This window comes from Pseudopipra pipra, chromosome 1 (assembly GCF_036250125.1).
Source record: "Pseudopipra pipra isolate bDixPip1 chromosome 1, bDixPip1.hap1, whole genome shotgun sequence".
NCBI lineage: Eukaryota > Metazoa > Chordata > Aves > Passeriformes > Pipridae > Pseudopipra > Pseudopipra pipra.
The window spans coordinates 76030391-76048004 of NC_087549.1; the positions used below are offsets into that span (position 1 = coordinate 76030391).

The 17614-nt window shown below is 38.5% G+C and overlaps 1 protein-coding gene across 2 annotated transcripts in view; it reads left to right on the forward strand.

Annotated features, from left to right (window-relative positions):
- The window catches only part of FBXL7 (F-box and leucine rich repeat protein 7), a 181673-nt gene that overhangs the window by 32271 nt on the left and 131788 nt on the right, over positions 1 to 17614 (forward strand). Inside the window, exon 2 of one of the 2 annotated variants that reach the window (XM_064661763.1) lies at positions 9339 to 9428. In XM_064661763.1, the coding sequence (XP_064517833.1) occupies positions 9339 to 9428 (90 nt within the window). Of the gene's footprint in view, positions 1 to 9338; positions 9429 to 15365; positions 15500 to 17614 lie in introns of those variants that run through there. The other variant, XM_064661770.1, reaches the window with a different exon arrangement.

Genomic DNA, 17614 nt, shown 5'->3' on the forward strand with positions numbered 1-17614 from the left:
GTAGTGTGTAGTAGGATTGCAGTAGAAGAGGTAGAGGTGGGGAGAAGAGATGAAAGTTGGCTCTTAAATAGGGGTTGGGAGCTGGAGAGTAGGTTGTGACCAAGACTTGTTTTGAATCCTCATCATGGATGAGCAAGACTGCGTAATTTTGCTTTTAGACTTTCTTTTGGATAGAGAGAGGAGACATGACTGAGGACTAAACACTATTCAAGGAAAGATTCTGCAAAGCCCTGCAGTTACATCTTTAAGTGCTGATTAAAACTCCACCTGTGAGATTGATCATGTCTTATGAGCTGTAAGCAGGATAGCTGGGCCGTGATGCTAGAATGTTCACAACTACTTTTGACTGTGAACACAGGAATATTGGTGCAAGTAGTGGGTGCATTTGTAATAAACGGATGAAAATTATCATTGAGAGTACTGTAGCTTTTGTGCTTTAAGTGAAATGAGCAGTTAAATTGATAGTTTAATGTTAACCTTTTTTGTTCAGATGTTGGAACTAGTTGTGAAAATCTAAATAGAGATCTTTAGAGTTAATGGTATTATTGTAGAAGACAAGCATGTATTTGGTGGTTTTGATTTTGGACAGTATGCTACTATATAATGAAATTCAGTTCTCTACCAAATACCTGGTGCACTCCAATGCAACAGCAGGTTTTGCAACCGCTTCAGAATCTATACTGGAGCTTATGCTCTCAGGCTACCTCTGTTCTTTGGCATGGCCCATGTGATGATGTGCAAATGAAGTCTCTACCAATTTATGTTGGGTATTGACCTGAATAGCCACTGGCTTTTCTAAATATAAAGGATTAGCATATTGTTTAAATTACAGCGGAACTGGGGAAAAACAAATTTGAAGCGGCCATTAGTGGAGAACTTGGCAATGAAGTGACATTCTCAGGGAAACTATAAGGCCAGGAAAAGGATTTTGTTTTGACTCAATTGTGTTTATTAATTTCTTATGTTGGTTTAATAATAATTTTTTACTATCAGATTAAAATAGTAGTTAAGGTTAGATTATTTATATATATATTATATATATATATAAAATAACACTAAGGGAGTGTTTCTAACTGAACATTAGAACATTGTATCGTGAGTAAATGTGCCTTTTAAAACATGTTGGTGATTGGAAGATAATTTATAATGAAAAGCCCAATATTTAATGAATGTAATGGTTTCTAAGAAAATTCTGTCATTAGTAGGAAGGCTAAAGTTTTATTTCCCTGTTTCTTAGTCAAAGTAGAGCACTACAGAGTAGGAACCACTTTTGGAGTACAGGCTAAGCCATTTCAGTGAAAGATAGTATTTTAGTACTTATACCTGCTAGTATGGTTAAGTAATAAAGAAGATGTTACAAATTTCTTGTCTTGTTTTCTCACTTTGAGTTCAAGTGAGAAAGGTACTTGCATTCTTTCCTTCTCAGGTAGCATTAGTTAAATAATACTTATAGACTAAAGAGTTCGTAGGCTTCTATCAGCATGTTAGATGTAGAGCAAAGTTTGGCTGCCAAGTGAGATGGTGCTAAGTTTGGCTGCAAATTAGCATTACCTTCTGGCATGCAGGCTGCTTAGTACGTTTCAGAGAGGCCCTGTACCAAAGTAGTTTGACACGATTGCTTCTTTATAAACTCAGTAGTGGTATGTGCTGTTTGTCCCTCTGTATTTTGAAATGCTTTTATAAGGAGAGATGTACTGTCTTCAAAAATGATGGTGACTTTAGTAGTCCCAGTTAACAGTTCTTGGTTAACAAGCCTCATCAGTTGGGGTGAAGTTCTCTAGAAAAGGAATTGATATTATCATCTGTTACACGGAGGCAAAAGAGTGAGACATAAAATATGTACCCTGCCTCTTTTTAGTTATTAGATTAGATGAGTCCACTTGAAGACTTGATTAAATAAATCCTTTAGCCAGTTTGAACTTGTAGTGAGTTATTTAGCACAAAGATGTGAGTTACGGATGTCCTGGGTACAAACCCAGTAGGCTTCTAGCAAGGCACAGCAACTACAATCTATGCCTGTGTGAACAATTTTACTTAAGCTTCACTGTTTTAATCCAGCCTTTCTGAATAGTCTTGCCTTGCTAGTAATAAATATCATTCTGCTAATGGTTCTGAAAAATTTGATCTGACACCTGCACTTTTATGTATCTTCTTCAAATTCAAACCTTTTGCAGTATAGTGGATAAACCATTTTCTTGCTAGCTGCAGAACTTCCACAGTCAGATTTACATCAGAATTAAATAATGCTTATTGCCCTCAGTGTTATAGCTTCACCTTTCAAGTGGCTTGTTGCATCTTGTAACATAGATGAAAAAAGTAGTGCCTGCTCACCCGTGGCTGAGAGGGTCAGCTGTGCCTTGGCTGGGGGCCATTGGAGCTGACTGGTTCCTGCACCCAGTACAAATTCCTAAAAGAAATAAAAAATTAGTAAGGTGACTGACTCCCTAGAAGAGATATTTTAGTATAGCCTGTTAGGTAGTGCAGGAGGTTTTGTAGTGCACTGTGGTGCTTGAAAAGTTGAAGCAGGTACTGACTGGAAGAACAACAAAGGTCACACAGGCGAATTTGGCCAGAGCTGAAATTTAGCTTAAAACTTACAGAAATGCTGCAGAACTAAGTGTACTATTTCATAGCTAAGTTATGCCAAATTTCACAGCCAAATTTCACAATCCTGGAAGCTGAAGTTGGGGTTTAAAAATAAAAAAAAATAATATAAAATGCTTGTGGAGATTTCACTTGTGAAAGTTTTAGGAAATATTGTCCCAAAGGGAACAATATCTGCAAACTCTTCAAACTTCAGTATACTTCCTGTGAAACATTCAGTTTGTTTCCTTTCCTTGGGGTTGGAATTTGTGCAGATTGCTGTTTGCTTTATCATATCCTGACAAATGTTGGGTGGAATGAAATTTAGAGTCTGTGTGTTATGTTGACACATTTTAATTTGATTTGGAAAAAACCCTAAAATCTCTTGAGAACCCTACTCCTAAGATTTTAGAACAGAAGGTCAATGTGAATTTGTAAATGAACATATTTCATCCTGAAAGCAGTTCAGTGAGTGACAGTGCTTGTAGGTAGGTAACTTCAATGCTGAAACAGTGATAGTTTGCTCAGCGGTTTAGAATTAATAGGTGGAAACGAGTTTTATGACATATAATTTCCATTGGTATGAATATAAAGTCCAAGGAGAATGATTGTCCAAATTGTGTAGTCCAACTTCACTTTTACTTTGGATAAATGAATTAATTTATTGCATCATTAGAGAATGCCATATATCCACAAAGACTAAGGCTTGCAGTGGGCTGTTGATTTCCATGGGGATACTTGGAAACACGCTAGGAGTTTGCAGTCTCTGAAGGTGCAGATTGAAAAGAGATACACTTGAGGTTTTGGAGACTTGGACCAGCATAATGCGTGTCATGGAAACAAGAGAAGGAAAAGAGATTTTTCTTTCCTTTTGCATGATCCCTGATGCTTTGAGGTTTGGACTGCTTTTTTTCTGGATCTCTTCTTGATGTAGTTGGCATATATTTGATTTAAAAAAGAGCTTGTCCGAAGATATAAAAGAGAAAGAGTAATGATCATCTGGTAGGAAAGCCATGAGCATATGCCCTTTCATGTTGAGAAGTTTAACTTGAATAATGTCATTTGTATAAAAATTGATGGCTTAAATAAACAAAATTTTCAGATTTTTTTACTTCAAAGTCATTGCAGTATAACACTTTTGGACAGTTAAAAAGATTAATGGCTATTATTCTGGACTTAATTGCTTTTTGTTCTTTTTTTTCTTAATGATTGTTTTGTTTTTCTGTTTTGGCATTTTGTCTAATGTTTCACTTCAGCATGGCAAACAATACATTTGGTCCCATTATCCATTAACTCCTGAAGTACCTGTCACTGCTTGCTGAAGGCAGGTGTCATCACATTAAAACTTACTGTCAAGAGTAATGCTGCAGTTATTTTCCAGGGTAGCATGTAAGAACCAATGTCAGGTCAGCCTGTTTGTATGAGATCTTAGAAGGGTTTCTGAAATATGGTCCAAAAATACCCCTACACCAGAATCCAAGAGCAAATATGGTGCAAAAATCTAGTAAAATTTTTCCACAGCAAGTGAAAAGGTCAACCCTGAAATTGTGTGGGATCTGCTGTTCCGACTGGATCCCTACAAATCCATGGGACCTGATGGGATTCATCCAAGAATCCTCGAAGAGCTAGCTGGTTTTATTGCAAAACCTCTCTTGACCCTTTTTGAGAGGTCTTGGGAATCCAGAGAGGTCCCAGCTGACTGGAAGCTGGCAAATACTGTCCCAATTTTCAAGAAGAGCAAGAAGGAGGACCCAGGAAACTACAGGCCTCTCAGTCTCACTTCAGTGCCTGGTAAAGTTATAGAGAAGATTATTCTGGGAAGTGTTGAAAAACACCTGAAAGACAACAGAGTCATTGGTCACAGCCAGCACGGCTTCATGAGAGGAAAGTCCTGCTTATCCAACATGATTTTCTTCTATGACAAGGTAACCCACCTAGCTGATCAAGGGAAGCCAGTTGATATAATCTTTTTGGATTTCATTAAAGCTTTCAATACTGTCTTTCACAGGATCCTTCTGGACAAGCTGTCCAGTACACAGCTGGATAAACACATCACGTGGTGGGTGAGCAACTGGTGTGCAGGTCGAGCACAGAGGACAGTAGTGAATGGGGTAAAATCAGACTGGTGAGCTGTCACTAGTGGGGTTCCACGGGGCTCCATCTCAGGCCCTGTGCTCTTCAACATCTTCATAAATGACTTGGACACAGAACTGAAAGGGATTATAAGCAAGTTTGCAGACAACACAAAACCGGGAGGAGCTGTTGTCTTCCTTGAAGGCCAGGAGGCCCTACAGAGAGACCTCGACAAATCAGAGGGTTGGGCAATCAGCAACCATATGAAGTTCAACAAGGGAAGGTGCTGGATTCTGCACCTGGGGTGGGGCAACCCTGGTTGTGCGTATAGGCTGGGGAATGAGAGATGCTGGAAAGCAGTACTGTGGAAAGGGAGCTGAGGGTCCTGGTCAATGGCAAGTTGAATATGAGTCAGCAGTGCCCTGGCAGCCAGGAGGGCAACCATGTCCTGGGGGGCATCAGGCAAAGCATCGCCAGCCAGTTGAAGGAGGGGATTGTCCCGCTCTGCTCTGCACTGGGGCAGCCTCACCTTGAATATTGTGTGCAGTTTTGGGCACCACAGTATAAGAAAGATATTAAGCTGTTAGAGAGTATCAAAAGGAGGGCAATGGAGATGGTAAAGGGCCTTGAGGGGAAGCTGTATGAGGAGCTTCTGAGGTCACTTGGTCCGTTCCGCCTGGAGAAGAGGAGACTGAGGGGAGACCTCATTGCAGTCTACAACTTCCTCAGGAGGGAAAGAGGAGGGGTAGACACTGATCTCTGCAGTGACCAGTGACAGGACCTGAGGGAATGGCCTGAAGTTGTGTCAGGTGAGGTTTGGATATTAGATTCTTCACCTGAAGGGTGGTTGAGCACTGGAATAGGCTCCCTAGGGAAATAGTCACAGCGCCAAGCCTGACAGAGTTGAAGAAGTGTTTGGAAGATACTCTCAGGCACATAGTTTGACTCTTGTGGATGGTCCTGTAGAGGGCCAGGAGTTGGATTTGATGATCCTTGTGGGTCCCTTCCAACTCAGCATATTCTGTGATTCTGTGACTCGCTGCTGGGACACATTTTCATCTATCATATAGGTCAGTGAGCCTTGTGTATCTTATGACTTGCATCACATAACTCAAGCAGTTTCTATTTATGCTGACTGGCAGTACAGTAAATGAGGAAAAGAACAAAATGCACCAGAAGAGGTTGCAGTCATACAGTCAGAAACACTGTCCGAAATATGCTTTGCATATGTGCTTCTGAAAATGGTTTGTCACTCTCATACAATTATAGCCTGTGTTTTCCCAGGTAAGTTTAAATTGCATTGATAATGTCCTGACTGACTTGTGATATCTTTGACACTTCTTGGCAGTGAATGTGACCAGCAGAATCCAGTTTTCTCTTCATGAGTTCACGCTGTTTCCTTTCCAGTATTTATCAACTGCTTCTATTTGGCTAAGATTCCTTGTATGTTCTGCCTTACTTCTGTCCTGCAAGTTTTGACAGCCTGAAATATATTGATAGAGGTGTTTCAAGCTCTAGTTTAGTATGCCTTTGAAATAAAGATTATAACTTTCTATACAAGCAGCAGTGAAAAGCTGTTGCTTTATTTCAGCAATATTGAAATGGGGAGTAAGACCATCCAGTTCCATGCACAACCTTCTGGTGGTGTTTCATTAGTTAGTACATAGCATCTCTTTTATTATCATAGGTATTTATTCTGTTCTCATAGCAAAACTGAAGACATAAATGCTTTTAGAAAACAAAGCTAATATTTTAGTCAGTATTGCCATCTGTGATAAAAAGAAAATAAAACGCATTATTTTAATAGTCATGACTCAAAAGAGACAAGCTAGATTTAAAAAGACTATAGGGCTATTGAGTAGAAAGACATCTATGACTAAAAATCTTCCATGGGCTACAAAGGCGGAGACAACATTCAGGGAAAGTACCTGTTATATGCTTATCTTATTCTAACTTTGTTTCCAGCAGGATCAAAATATGATCTGTAGGAAATAGCGTACTGGATTAGATGGCCAGACTCTTGTTCCTATGACTATTGTAAGACTTTGGCGCTAGTAGACGGAGAAAAAAAAAATCCATACTCTTGCTTCTTCAGAAGCGGGTCAGAGACATGATTTGAATTGCAACTGTGCAGCTGTGTGATCTTTGCTCATGTTGTGCAGTACATGCTGCCTTCACTCCCAGTGTAAATTATGGTGTATTCTAGGAAAACTGTGCCATATCTACCTACTACCATAGTGCAGTTTCCTTTCTTTTGGATTGCAGCTTCTGGATTAGAAATAAAGAACTGTTGACTGTATGAGGGAAAAATCTAGATATAATTGCAGGAAGAACTGTACCCAACCAAAATAGTAACCACTGTGGGGTTTTTTTCCTTAATGTTTTAACTTCTTGCAATGAGTTAAAATACTTTAAACTCCAAGTAGATTTAAATGGTAAATATCTGGACATATCTGGAATTTCACAGTTTCTATAGAAGTGTGCACTTGTAAATATGTTACTACTAGGTGTACTGGCAATTAGGAGCCTACAATGGGTGAAATATTTCTGTTGTGCTCTTGGAGACTTGCTTATATGTGGAGTAAACAGAACTACTACTGATGTTAGTAGCAGGGGGAGGTTTGGAGCCTGGGAAACATTCACTTTGTAAAAAACAACCTATGCCACAGATGGGCAACTAGCAACTCTGCTGTTATTTGGTGTCCTTGACTTCCTTCCCCCTCCCCCCCCCCAAAAAAAAGATAATTTCTTTTTTAGAGGAAATCCTGTTTATTGGCTTTGAGGACATAATTTTTTCCAGTTACTTTTTTTTGTTTTCTTTTCTTCTATTAATGTGTTAAGGAGGGCTGACTCCTTGGAATTTTGTTTCCTGCCTCTGCAGTTGCTGGTAGTGGCAATACCATCTAAATATCTTTCTTATCAGTAATGGTTTGATTATCAGCTGTTGCAGACGTTTCATGTTCTCTGGCCTCTTCTTGGGAAAGATCATTTTACATCTATCCTTTTCTCATCTGCCTTTCTTCTACCACAAACCTAGTTGTCTTCGCTGGAGAGCTGTTTTTGGGGCAGTAATTCCTTATGAAGACCACAGTCCGTTACTCCAACTCATGTCACAGCTTGAGAGCAACTGAATTGATATTTTAGAGGCACTGCTGCTTGGTTTTGCTTAACTTCTTAAAAGAATGTAAAAAGCAGTTAGCGAATCTCTGAAAATACACTTTTTTCTTTCTTTTCACCCCACCCAACTACTAGCTTTAGCCATTTCTTTTTTTTACTTACTTCTGGCCATTTTAATATCCTTTCTCTACAATTCAATTCACAATCATCTCTCAAATGTGAGCATGTTAACTTAAGCAACTTTATGTGGAGAATGATTCTCTAGGGCTGGCTGACGGATTAAGTGGCAGTACCTTGGTTGTGAAGCAACCTGCATTTGCACATTCTCCAGTCGTTTCCCATTAAAACTTAAATCCTTGTTCTGTTGTGGCACCTTTAAAAAGCAGACCTCTCCCTTCCATCTAAATGTTTTGAAAACCAGGCATACTGTAAGCCAGAACCCTAAGGAATGCTTGATTGAAATAACAGATCAGAAAAGTCTCTTGCTAACATTCCTATGATTATAGGTTTACTCAAGTGACAGAAACATGGTGTTAGCTTACTTTCTGCATACAGCCTAATTTTGGTCCAAAAGCTAGCATAGCTCTTAACGACTTCACTGATGCAGTGTCTGTGGCAATAGATAACTTCTTAAAACGTAACAATATTCACTGCATTTCCTCTCTCTAGAATTATCTTGTGTATTGCTGATTGGGTGGTTGGTCTGGTTCCTGCTGCAGAGTAGAATGTATTCCTTGTTAGTAATCACTGAGATTGAGAAGAATGAGTGAAGGGAAACAGAAGTGACTCCTTCTTAGATCCTCACAGGTAAACAAAAAGACAGTTTTGGTTTAGCCAACTCTGTTCTTCTATAGTATCTACCTTGGTTAATATTCTCTTTGTATTTGGATTTCTTTCATTGGTAACTTGTACCTGGTTTGACATGTGACATATAGGTCTGAGCTCATTGATGTAGGAAATACAGGGGAAGAAAAAAGAAAGAAAATAAGAGGCAAAACTTCCATGGGTTATGATGTACAGTTAAAAAACCCCCACAATTAGTTAGAAGTTAGTTAGTTTTGAAATGGTGTATTACATCAAGCAGTGAGCATGGTGCAGGGGAAAATAACAGATACCTTGCTTTCATTTTCATGTGACGAAGTGACTTGAATAGATGATGTGAATACATAACTCTAAACTCATTTAACTCATTATGAACTTAACCATTTGTTCTGATCTGTGTTAGAGGTATTTGAATGAGTAAACTGAATGTGAAAGTTCCCTTAATGCTGTTAATCACAAACTTTTCATTTACAATGGAGCTTAGCAAATAAGTAATAAAAGCCTCTTTGGCACAGGAGGCTATTTGCAGCCTTAATACATGTGAAGATACGTGTGCTAGAAGTTATAGTGCAGTTAACTCCTACCCCGGTGTGTACAAAATGAACACGAGCTGCTTTAAACACAGTTTAAAGCTTCCTGGAATTGTTCCAGGTTCAGATATTGAAGGTCTTTCTATTTCACTGTTGATACTCATGTTTGTTCTCTCTCCCTCCCACCCTCTACACCTCCTTCTCCCTTTGCAGGCAAGGGCAGCTCAAGCATCTCATCCGACGTGAGTTCAAGTACGGATCACACACCCACCAAAGCCCAGAAGAATGCAGCTACCAGTGAAGGTAGGCAGCTGGTACTCATTACCCAGGTCAGGCTTCCCAACAGAATCTTTGTAGTTTTCAGAAGAGGAACCCCTCCTCCTCATTCCTTTTCTGTACACTACCACTGGTCCACTAGAAATTTAAAAACATTTCTTCCTTTAAACAGTTTTCACTCCTACCTGCTGTAGTTTCTGATTTAAACTTGTGACAAAAGATTTAAGATACTTCCGTGGAGTCCAAATGTAGAGAGTTGAGAGTAATTTTGCATGTCATTTTTTCAGCAAAGGCTGAAAGATTTTATATGATCTGATTTTGCAGTTAATTTTTTCAGAATATTCTTAATGGAAGCTTTTTAACATACATTCTAGGTCAATTATCACTCTCTTCTTTTCATACTGTGAGCACCATGAAAATGTGAGTTGTTTGACCCAAGTTTTTCAAAAGTGTATCTATGGACACGAAGAGCTGACGAAGCTTTAATTAGATCAATGTACCTCACCTACAGTTATTGGAGTATGTCATCACCCATGACTAGATTTTTAATGTCTGGGGGAAGGAGATATCTTCTGTGTCAGTACAATGTTGTACTAACTGGCCTATAAACAGAGAAATGCTGATTCTTCCTTGCTGCCTTCTTATATGTGGATGGGTATGCTCTGTTAAATAGAACTCTTTGGGCCTTAGTTTTCACAAGTGTGTCTTCTAAGGAAATCATTATATATAGTTTAATGAGGTAAGCTGAAAGGATTTTTTTTTTTATATTGTACAATTATGAACCTTAACTAATATTTCTGCTCAACTCTATCATAATGATTTTGTTATACTTGATTGTTTTCAAGTAATAATTCTGATTTCTTACAGTTCTCTCACTAAAAATTAAGTTACAAGATGATTGTTCTCAGTCTACTTTTATTTCTTATGGCTAAAAGAAATCATAGACTGCTGAGTAGTTCTAGTTTGGCAAGTCTGACTATGACTATAGAATCTGTTCAGCAAAAGCAGTTCATGTAAGTAATAAATGACCACATATAAATCACCAGAGTTTTATTGTTAGGCATACATAATCCCACACCAAGAACAAATATCTGCTATCTGTGAATCATGAGAGATACTGGTTTAGAATCTCTGCTTTTCAGTGCAGGCAATACATTTAACAATAAATAAATAAATGGTCAACAATGTTGAGTAGTAGACTTTATGATTCTCTAAGCCTTAGATTCAAAAGTTTTGAGGTACCTGAGAAAGGTGAATTGCCAAGACACAAAATGAAGTTGGGAAATGTATTCTCTGTATGACAGGCAGGAATGAAAAAGAAAAGAAACCACAAAGGATTAGTAGAAACTCTAAGTCAGTATATAACAATTGCTTTAAATTTCTCTTCTACTTCAGTCTGTAAAGCATGTTTTTTTCCTTACTTTCAAATCAGATAATGCAAAATAATCCTTTATTAATCTCTATGATTTCTGTTCTTAATGTAGCCCATTGTAGACCCAGTGGATACTAGTGTTGACCCTGAAATCTTCACCACTGGTTTGTAGCTGATTAATTCATTAGTGAGGGAGGCTTTAATGCAGACCAGCAGATGCTGTAGTGATGTTTTTATGAGTTCTCATGCAGATTCAGGAAGAGTTCAGAGCAGTGGAATTGTGTATTCTATACTTGGAGGCAATTTCAGATGTGAGCCTAATATTTCTGTGCCCTAGAAGAGTGGGATTTGGTAAACACTAACTTTGACAACACCAGAAGTAGCTTCTTCCTCAACCAGTGCTACTATTACTTTCCTACAATTTTTTTTTCTCTTGAGGAATTACTGATGCAGATCAGTTTAACATAAATTACCTTAATATGAATTGCTGCATTATCTGGCAGATATTTTGAATGTCATTACCAGGGAGCATAAGAACTCTGTAAAGGCAAGTGGGACCAGAGACATGGAGGTAGCTTTGGGGGAAAACTGGCACTGTTGAAACCAGTGCTGTTCCTGTAAAGCACGCTTATCAACTGTTATATGTCTGGGTTTTTTTACTAATGCTACCTCTTTTCCCCATGTACAGTAGACTTATGCTGAAGGAGGATTCAGCTGATCAGAAAGACTCATACCTTCTGCAAGATGACTAGAGTTCTGTGCTTACAAGACTGAATGCTTTAGTACTGTTCAGTTATAGAGTAATGCCAGCTAAGTACAAGAGTCTGATTGTGTTAGATGCTGTACAAGCAGTGACACTTACGTATATTGGGGTGTTTGCTCAACCATGTTTTAACCGTTAGCTAAATTTACTTATTCCAGTCTAGTATTTGCTTGCCATGATACGGTAGTATCTGCCTGCCTCCAAGATTGGTAAATGTATCTTGCCTTTCACTATGAGACTGGTTTACTGCAGGGACAGAATGCTTCAATCCTCTCTATACTGCAAATTCATAGCGCTGTGTACTGTCCTATGATCCTATGAGTACACCATGTGTTGTGTGTGGTGAGCTGTGTGTGTCGTAGCTATGGAGTGGAAAGGACTGTGAAACATTGCAGGTGAACTCTTCTTCACCTACATTGTCATGGGAAATGATCCTAATCGAACAAGTGGCAGACAGCTTCTTTGCATCCTTTGAATTTCTGTTACCAACTGAATTTCTAAGTGCCCAGCTCTGTGAAGAGCATAGAATTTGTTTGGGGCTGAAGGCCTTTCACAGCAAAGTAGGAGCTTTCAGCTTTTCAAACAGACCTAACTCCTTCCAGTTCTGCACAGTTTGTCTTATGTTTCTGTAAGACAGTTGACACAACACTTGTTGAAGCTGAATCAATGGAATGCCTTCAAAGAACTAGAAAGGAAATTTGTGGGACTGATTCATACAAGCTCTGTGGTACTCTACAGCAGAGAAGCAGTTGTATAAAGTACTACTTAGGCAAGTACAGATTCCCAAGGACTGCAAAAAGATGGCAAGCAGGACTCTTACTTGAAAGAGCAAACAATTTCAGGAAGTATCTGACAGCAGGTGTTATCTTGCCATCACTTCAGGCAATCAAATGAACCACACTCTTCATTTTGACTACTGCAACCATGTTATTTGTCAAGTTTCAGTGCTGTGGTGTTTCTCTATGGAATGGGTGCCAGAAATGAGTAACAAGATGCTTGAAGTGGCTTATTTGTTCTTCTGGTCTTAGATATGCTGTTAAGGCCACATCAGTTAAATTTCTTGGTGAGAATGGGAAGTGTAATTATGGCCAAAATAATGGTACCCCAGTTCACACTGTGGATTAAGAGCATCTGTAGAGTTGTGTAATATTTTGTGTTTCAAAGAGACAAAATGTTGGTCATGCTATTAAATGTGCCTGGGTGAACCGCACATCCTTCAACAGAGAAAGACAGTACGTGTTAGTATCCTTAGCCAAACAAGCTTCACTCAGTGATGCATTGGAGAGGTAACTACTACTCCGTCTCTGTTGCGCAGAGAAAAGCATACAGTACCTGGCAGACCATGCAAACTTTTGAGATATCAATGATGCGCTTGAGAGGGGTGCGAAGGCGAGGCTGTACTGGTGCTGAAACTGGAACCCAGTTGCTCTTGTTGTGGCCCTCACTCTGTGTAGGCTTGCTCCAGTTTGCTCTTCTTATGCCCTCACTTCAGTGAGGGGCAGGTGGCAAAAAACATGTCTGGTACTCTCTGTAAATCACATAGTAAGGACTGTAGAGACTGTTTGTCTGCACCTTGACGTGGAAGCATGTGGGTGTGCATGCACACTGATGCCTCCACACTGTCTCCTCTTCTGAGGATACATTTTTCTTTAACGTTGAATATATACCCTGCCTTTTACTCCTTTTCCAGTCTTGGACATAGTCTGCAATTCTTTACCCTATCAATCAATTATAGTTAGAAACTTGAGAACACATGAGTTTTTGCTACCCCCCATTGCTCTTCTGGCAAGTGAAAGACTAAATGGATTTTTGTGGGCCATTTAAATGCAATTTGCTAGACACACTCTGCTGGAATATTATTGTCTAGAACTTGATTTAGAAGATTAGACTAAATGACTGTTTTTGTATGGGCTTACCTTGATCAGGGAGTTTTCTTCTAACGCTTACCTGCAGGGCGTGGAATGTTGTGTCCAAGCTGAATGCTTCATATTAACTTGACTGACTGTTTTTCAAATAAAAAATCAATCCTGTTTGCACTTCATGTGATTACTGCTGTTAAGCAGTAATCCAGAGGCAGCTTTAAACTGAGAGCTCATGTATGAGCTCCATGTATAAGTTCTAATTTATTTCTCAGTTGCTGTAAAATCAAATTGAAGTATTAGGCCTGAAGCAAAACACTGTTTTAGCAGAGCAGCTCAGTGCGGAAATACCTCTGAATATACCCCATTAAATATTTGTATTTTGAATTTTGCACAAATACAGTGAAGCCAGCTGCTGCATTCTGATGAAGTTCAAACTTTATCTGCTTTTAGTGATGTTGACTTTTGGGGCCTTCAAAAGTAAGTGTTTTACTTGTTCTCTGTCTGCAGTACTCTGAGAATTCTAGAATACACTGCAATATATATTTAGTGTGGAGATCAAATGCATTTGTTTTGGCAGTACCTGTTTGTGTGCATCTCAAGAGGAGAGATATTTCTTCTGCAGTTTAGGTGTGTACTAGAAAAGTCCCCCACTCTCACAGTTGTATCGTCCTTTCTGTTTTGTTTGGGCTTTTTAGTGATTCTGGTGGACTTGACAGTGCTGGGTTTATGGCTGGACTTAATGATTGTAAGGGTCTTTTCCAACCTAAATGATTCTATGATTCTTGGAGAAGCAGAACCTATAGCCTGGCAGGAATAATTATGTTCATTAGGAACCATTCCCTCCATTAAATCAGTTGGGGGGCAACTGTATGAAAAATGTAGCACTTTGAAACTATGTAATGCTTTAATTACACATGTAAAAATGCTGCTTAATACCCTGTGCAAGATGATACTTGGCTAAGGTTGGTCAAACTGTGTTTCTGTGGCCGTCAGCCATCCTTTTATTGCGGGACCTAGCCAATGAAGCGTCTATAGAGAAAAATTACTTTTTCCAGAAAAAAATCGACTTCTGTATCAGAAATCATTTATCACTGCGCTACTTGGGAATATATATTTCCTGAACACAAATTTATTTGGGTTGTGTGCCTTTCATTTCACCTAACTAGCGAGGAAACAAAGTACATATTATAGGATAATTTCAGGAAGGATGCAATTCTCTTAATTTCTCTTGGCTTCATAACCACATTCTTTCAAAAGACAGGGTATCTTTTGGATCTCCGAGTAATTTTGAATTTGTTCAATGAATTTAAGAGGAGGAGTTCTTGTATTGTGCACAGTGATGGACACTATGAAAAATTTGGAAAGATGGAACAGGTTCTTTGCTACTGAATGCTTTTGGTATATAAAATTGTTCCTGATAGAGAATCAGCTCAAACTGAGATTCAGGTGAGTGTAATACTGATCTTTTTCCAGAGGGAGATAAAAATCTCAGAGAACCAGTTTGCAAATAGACATCCTTTCTGTGTATTATGATTCACATAAACAGGTAGGTAGCTATGTTTAGTATACTGGAGTTTCACTGAAGCTTTTGAGTGGTTTGTGTAACCTCTTGGGGCACTGAGCTGAGTATTGTGGCAAAAGACTGTTGCAGAAAAGTTTTTCCCCTAGATTTTCTTGATGATCCCTTTGATGGAAAGAGCTCTCTTGATCCTCTTAAGAAATCTTTTCTCACTTCAGTTCTTTACCATTTTTCCTTTCATTTTCTCTTTTACATTAGAAGCTTACTAACCCAGTATCAGAAATGAAAACCTATAGATGTTCTTTCTGGATGAATTTTAAACATGTATAATTTCTATTCTTTTGATGGCAGTTCTCTTTCTTTTTATCTCTGTCCTCATGTCTTTGCAGCCTCTTATTGGGTATTTGGGCTTTTGGTTCTACTGCAGAAGTACTGTCTAAGTAGGCTTTCTGTACACCAAACTGTGTCTGAAGTTGATATGAATGCCTGAATTTGCCCCTGCTTGCTTAGAACTGGGCAGAGATCCAGTTGGCTTGAAGTGAACTGTGGCTGTTTTGAGTTGGTAGTGAAACTGGAGACCAGGTAAGTTTCCTGGGGTTTTGTGTTACTTTTCTAGCAGGAGAGTTTTATAGAAAAGTGAAATGTTGCACTACTGAATGTGCCAAAACAGAATCATTTGAAGCCAAAAAAATTGGGGAAGAATAAGAGAGGGGTGAGAAGCGTGACAGTTAATAAATCCAAAACTATAAACACTTTGGCAGAATAGACAGAGCTCACTATTTAAATTCCTTTAACCAACATGTCTGAATTCATATGCAAATATAATCACCTCAAGCAGTATGTGGAAGTACAAAGTAGTATGGAGATTGCTGTTAGGCAATATTTTTTTGTGTTTAACCACATTTTGATATGCTTTTGCTATCTACTAGGCAGTGTTCCTGCAAAACTGGTCTGCTAATTATAACAATACAATTGCAATCAGCATTTAAATCAGAGTTCAAATATAAGGCAAAAGTAGTTGGGACATTGGCAAGGTTAAAGCTGCAAATTGAAACCTTACGTTATTCTCGCTAATTTGTACTGAAATGCTGTAGCCAAATGTTTAAAACTTGCCCAAACAATACTAAGAACAAATTGGAAAGGTACGTAAAACTGCAGTCTTATTTGATCTGCTGCCTGAAATGTGAGACCTACCAGAGCAAATGCACTTAAAGTACAGTTAAAGATAAATGATCCCAATTTAAAAACCTGGCATTAGCTTTTCTAAGTGAGGTCTGATGCTTGGTAGGAGTGATAATGGTTTATTCAATTACCTGTAAATCTGATTTTAAGGAATCTAAGATCCCAAATGTAATTCTTTGTGTAAAATGCTGTACCAAACTACTTAAATACTGTTATCACAGGGAGATACTGACACTTAGCTGTTCCCTCTGTTATTGCCTGAGGCAGCTATCTAAAGTAGTTTCCTTCTCTGAAAAGTGTAGGGTAATCTTGAAATATCTGATGATTGCCGAGCATTTTTTACTCTAAAACCCATCCTTCTTGAATGCTAAACTGTCTCCTAAGACTGCTTGAAGAATATATACAACCTGATAATTCATATTTAAATATGTTTGGTTTATCCATTTTTCAGAATTTATGAACTGAGACTAGCAAGTTCATCCAGATTAGTTGATTGAAATAATGAAATAAAATTGGAACAGTAATTTTTTTTAGCTTTAACTTGACAATCCCTGTTAAGATGCTGTGGTTTAAATTTACTGCACAAAATATCCTGCCTTATTTTCCTGTACCTTATCTTTTTATGTCAGCTTGCCAAATGACTGCATAATTTTTGACTGATACTGCCAACAGTGCCAAAACTAGCAGCATGCTTGAGTAATATCTGCTCAAGAGTTGCTTACTCATTCTGTTCTTGTTTTCTGGGTATTGTACCACAGTGGCTGCTACTATGCTTCTTCAAGTTACTCAAGTTCGGCATCTCTGTGTTTCTGCTAGCATTCCTCAGATTTCCTTTGAGATTGGCTGATGAAAATGGCAGTTCCAGAATGGATAATTCTTATGCTTAATTCTGACTGCTGGATCATCATTAATTTAAGCAGTTACAGCAGACTAGGCTGGAAGGAAGTATAAACAAAGGTTATAAGCATGAGTATAATCTGATGATTAGCTATCTACATATTCTTCTAGTCTTAATCAGCCACTCTTGAACATATAACTTCTGTTGTGGTGGTGTGCCTGATGCATATTCACCAACTGCATGTTGTGCTACTTCCCTTCATATTTAAGGGTAGTTTTCATCTTGAACTGTGATGATAGATTTGGGAGTTGTATCTCTTGAACCTCAAAGTAAAATTACCATATTAATGGTTTAAATAAAAGATTTATTTTTTTTTCTCTAACAGACAAAAACAAGCAGCCTATTAGCTATACCGCGCTAGAAGATTTCTGCTCGCTTACTCTGGCCTCTTGGGTGTACATAGGTTTGCCAGAAGGCAGGCAGGATTTCCTTAGAGATGCATTATAAATGCTTGTTTGTAAGATTTTGTAGTCAGTTTAAATTAGCTAGTTTGTTAGCCTCCAAGCAAGTGAAATATGGAGACTTTTCATGGACATGTAACCTGCCTTTGTGTTTATGCTGCCTTGCAAATGTGAATACATGAGTGGGAAGAAGTTTGGCTTTACTGGATGACTGTA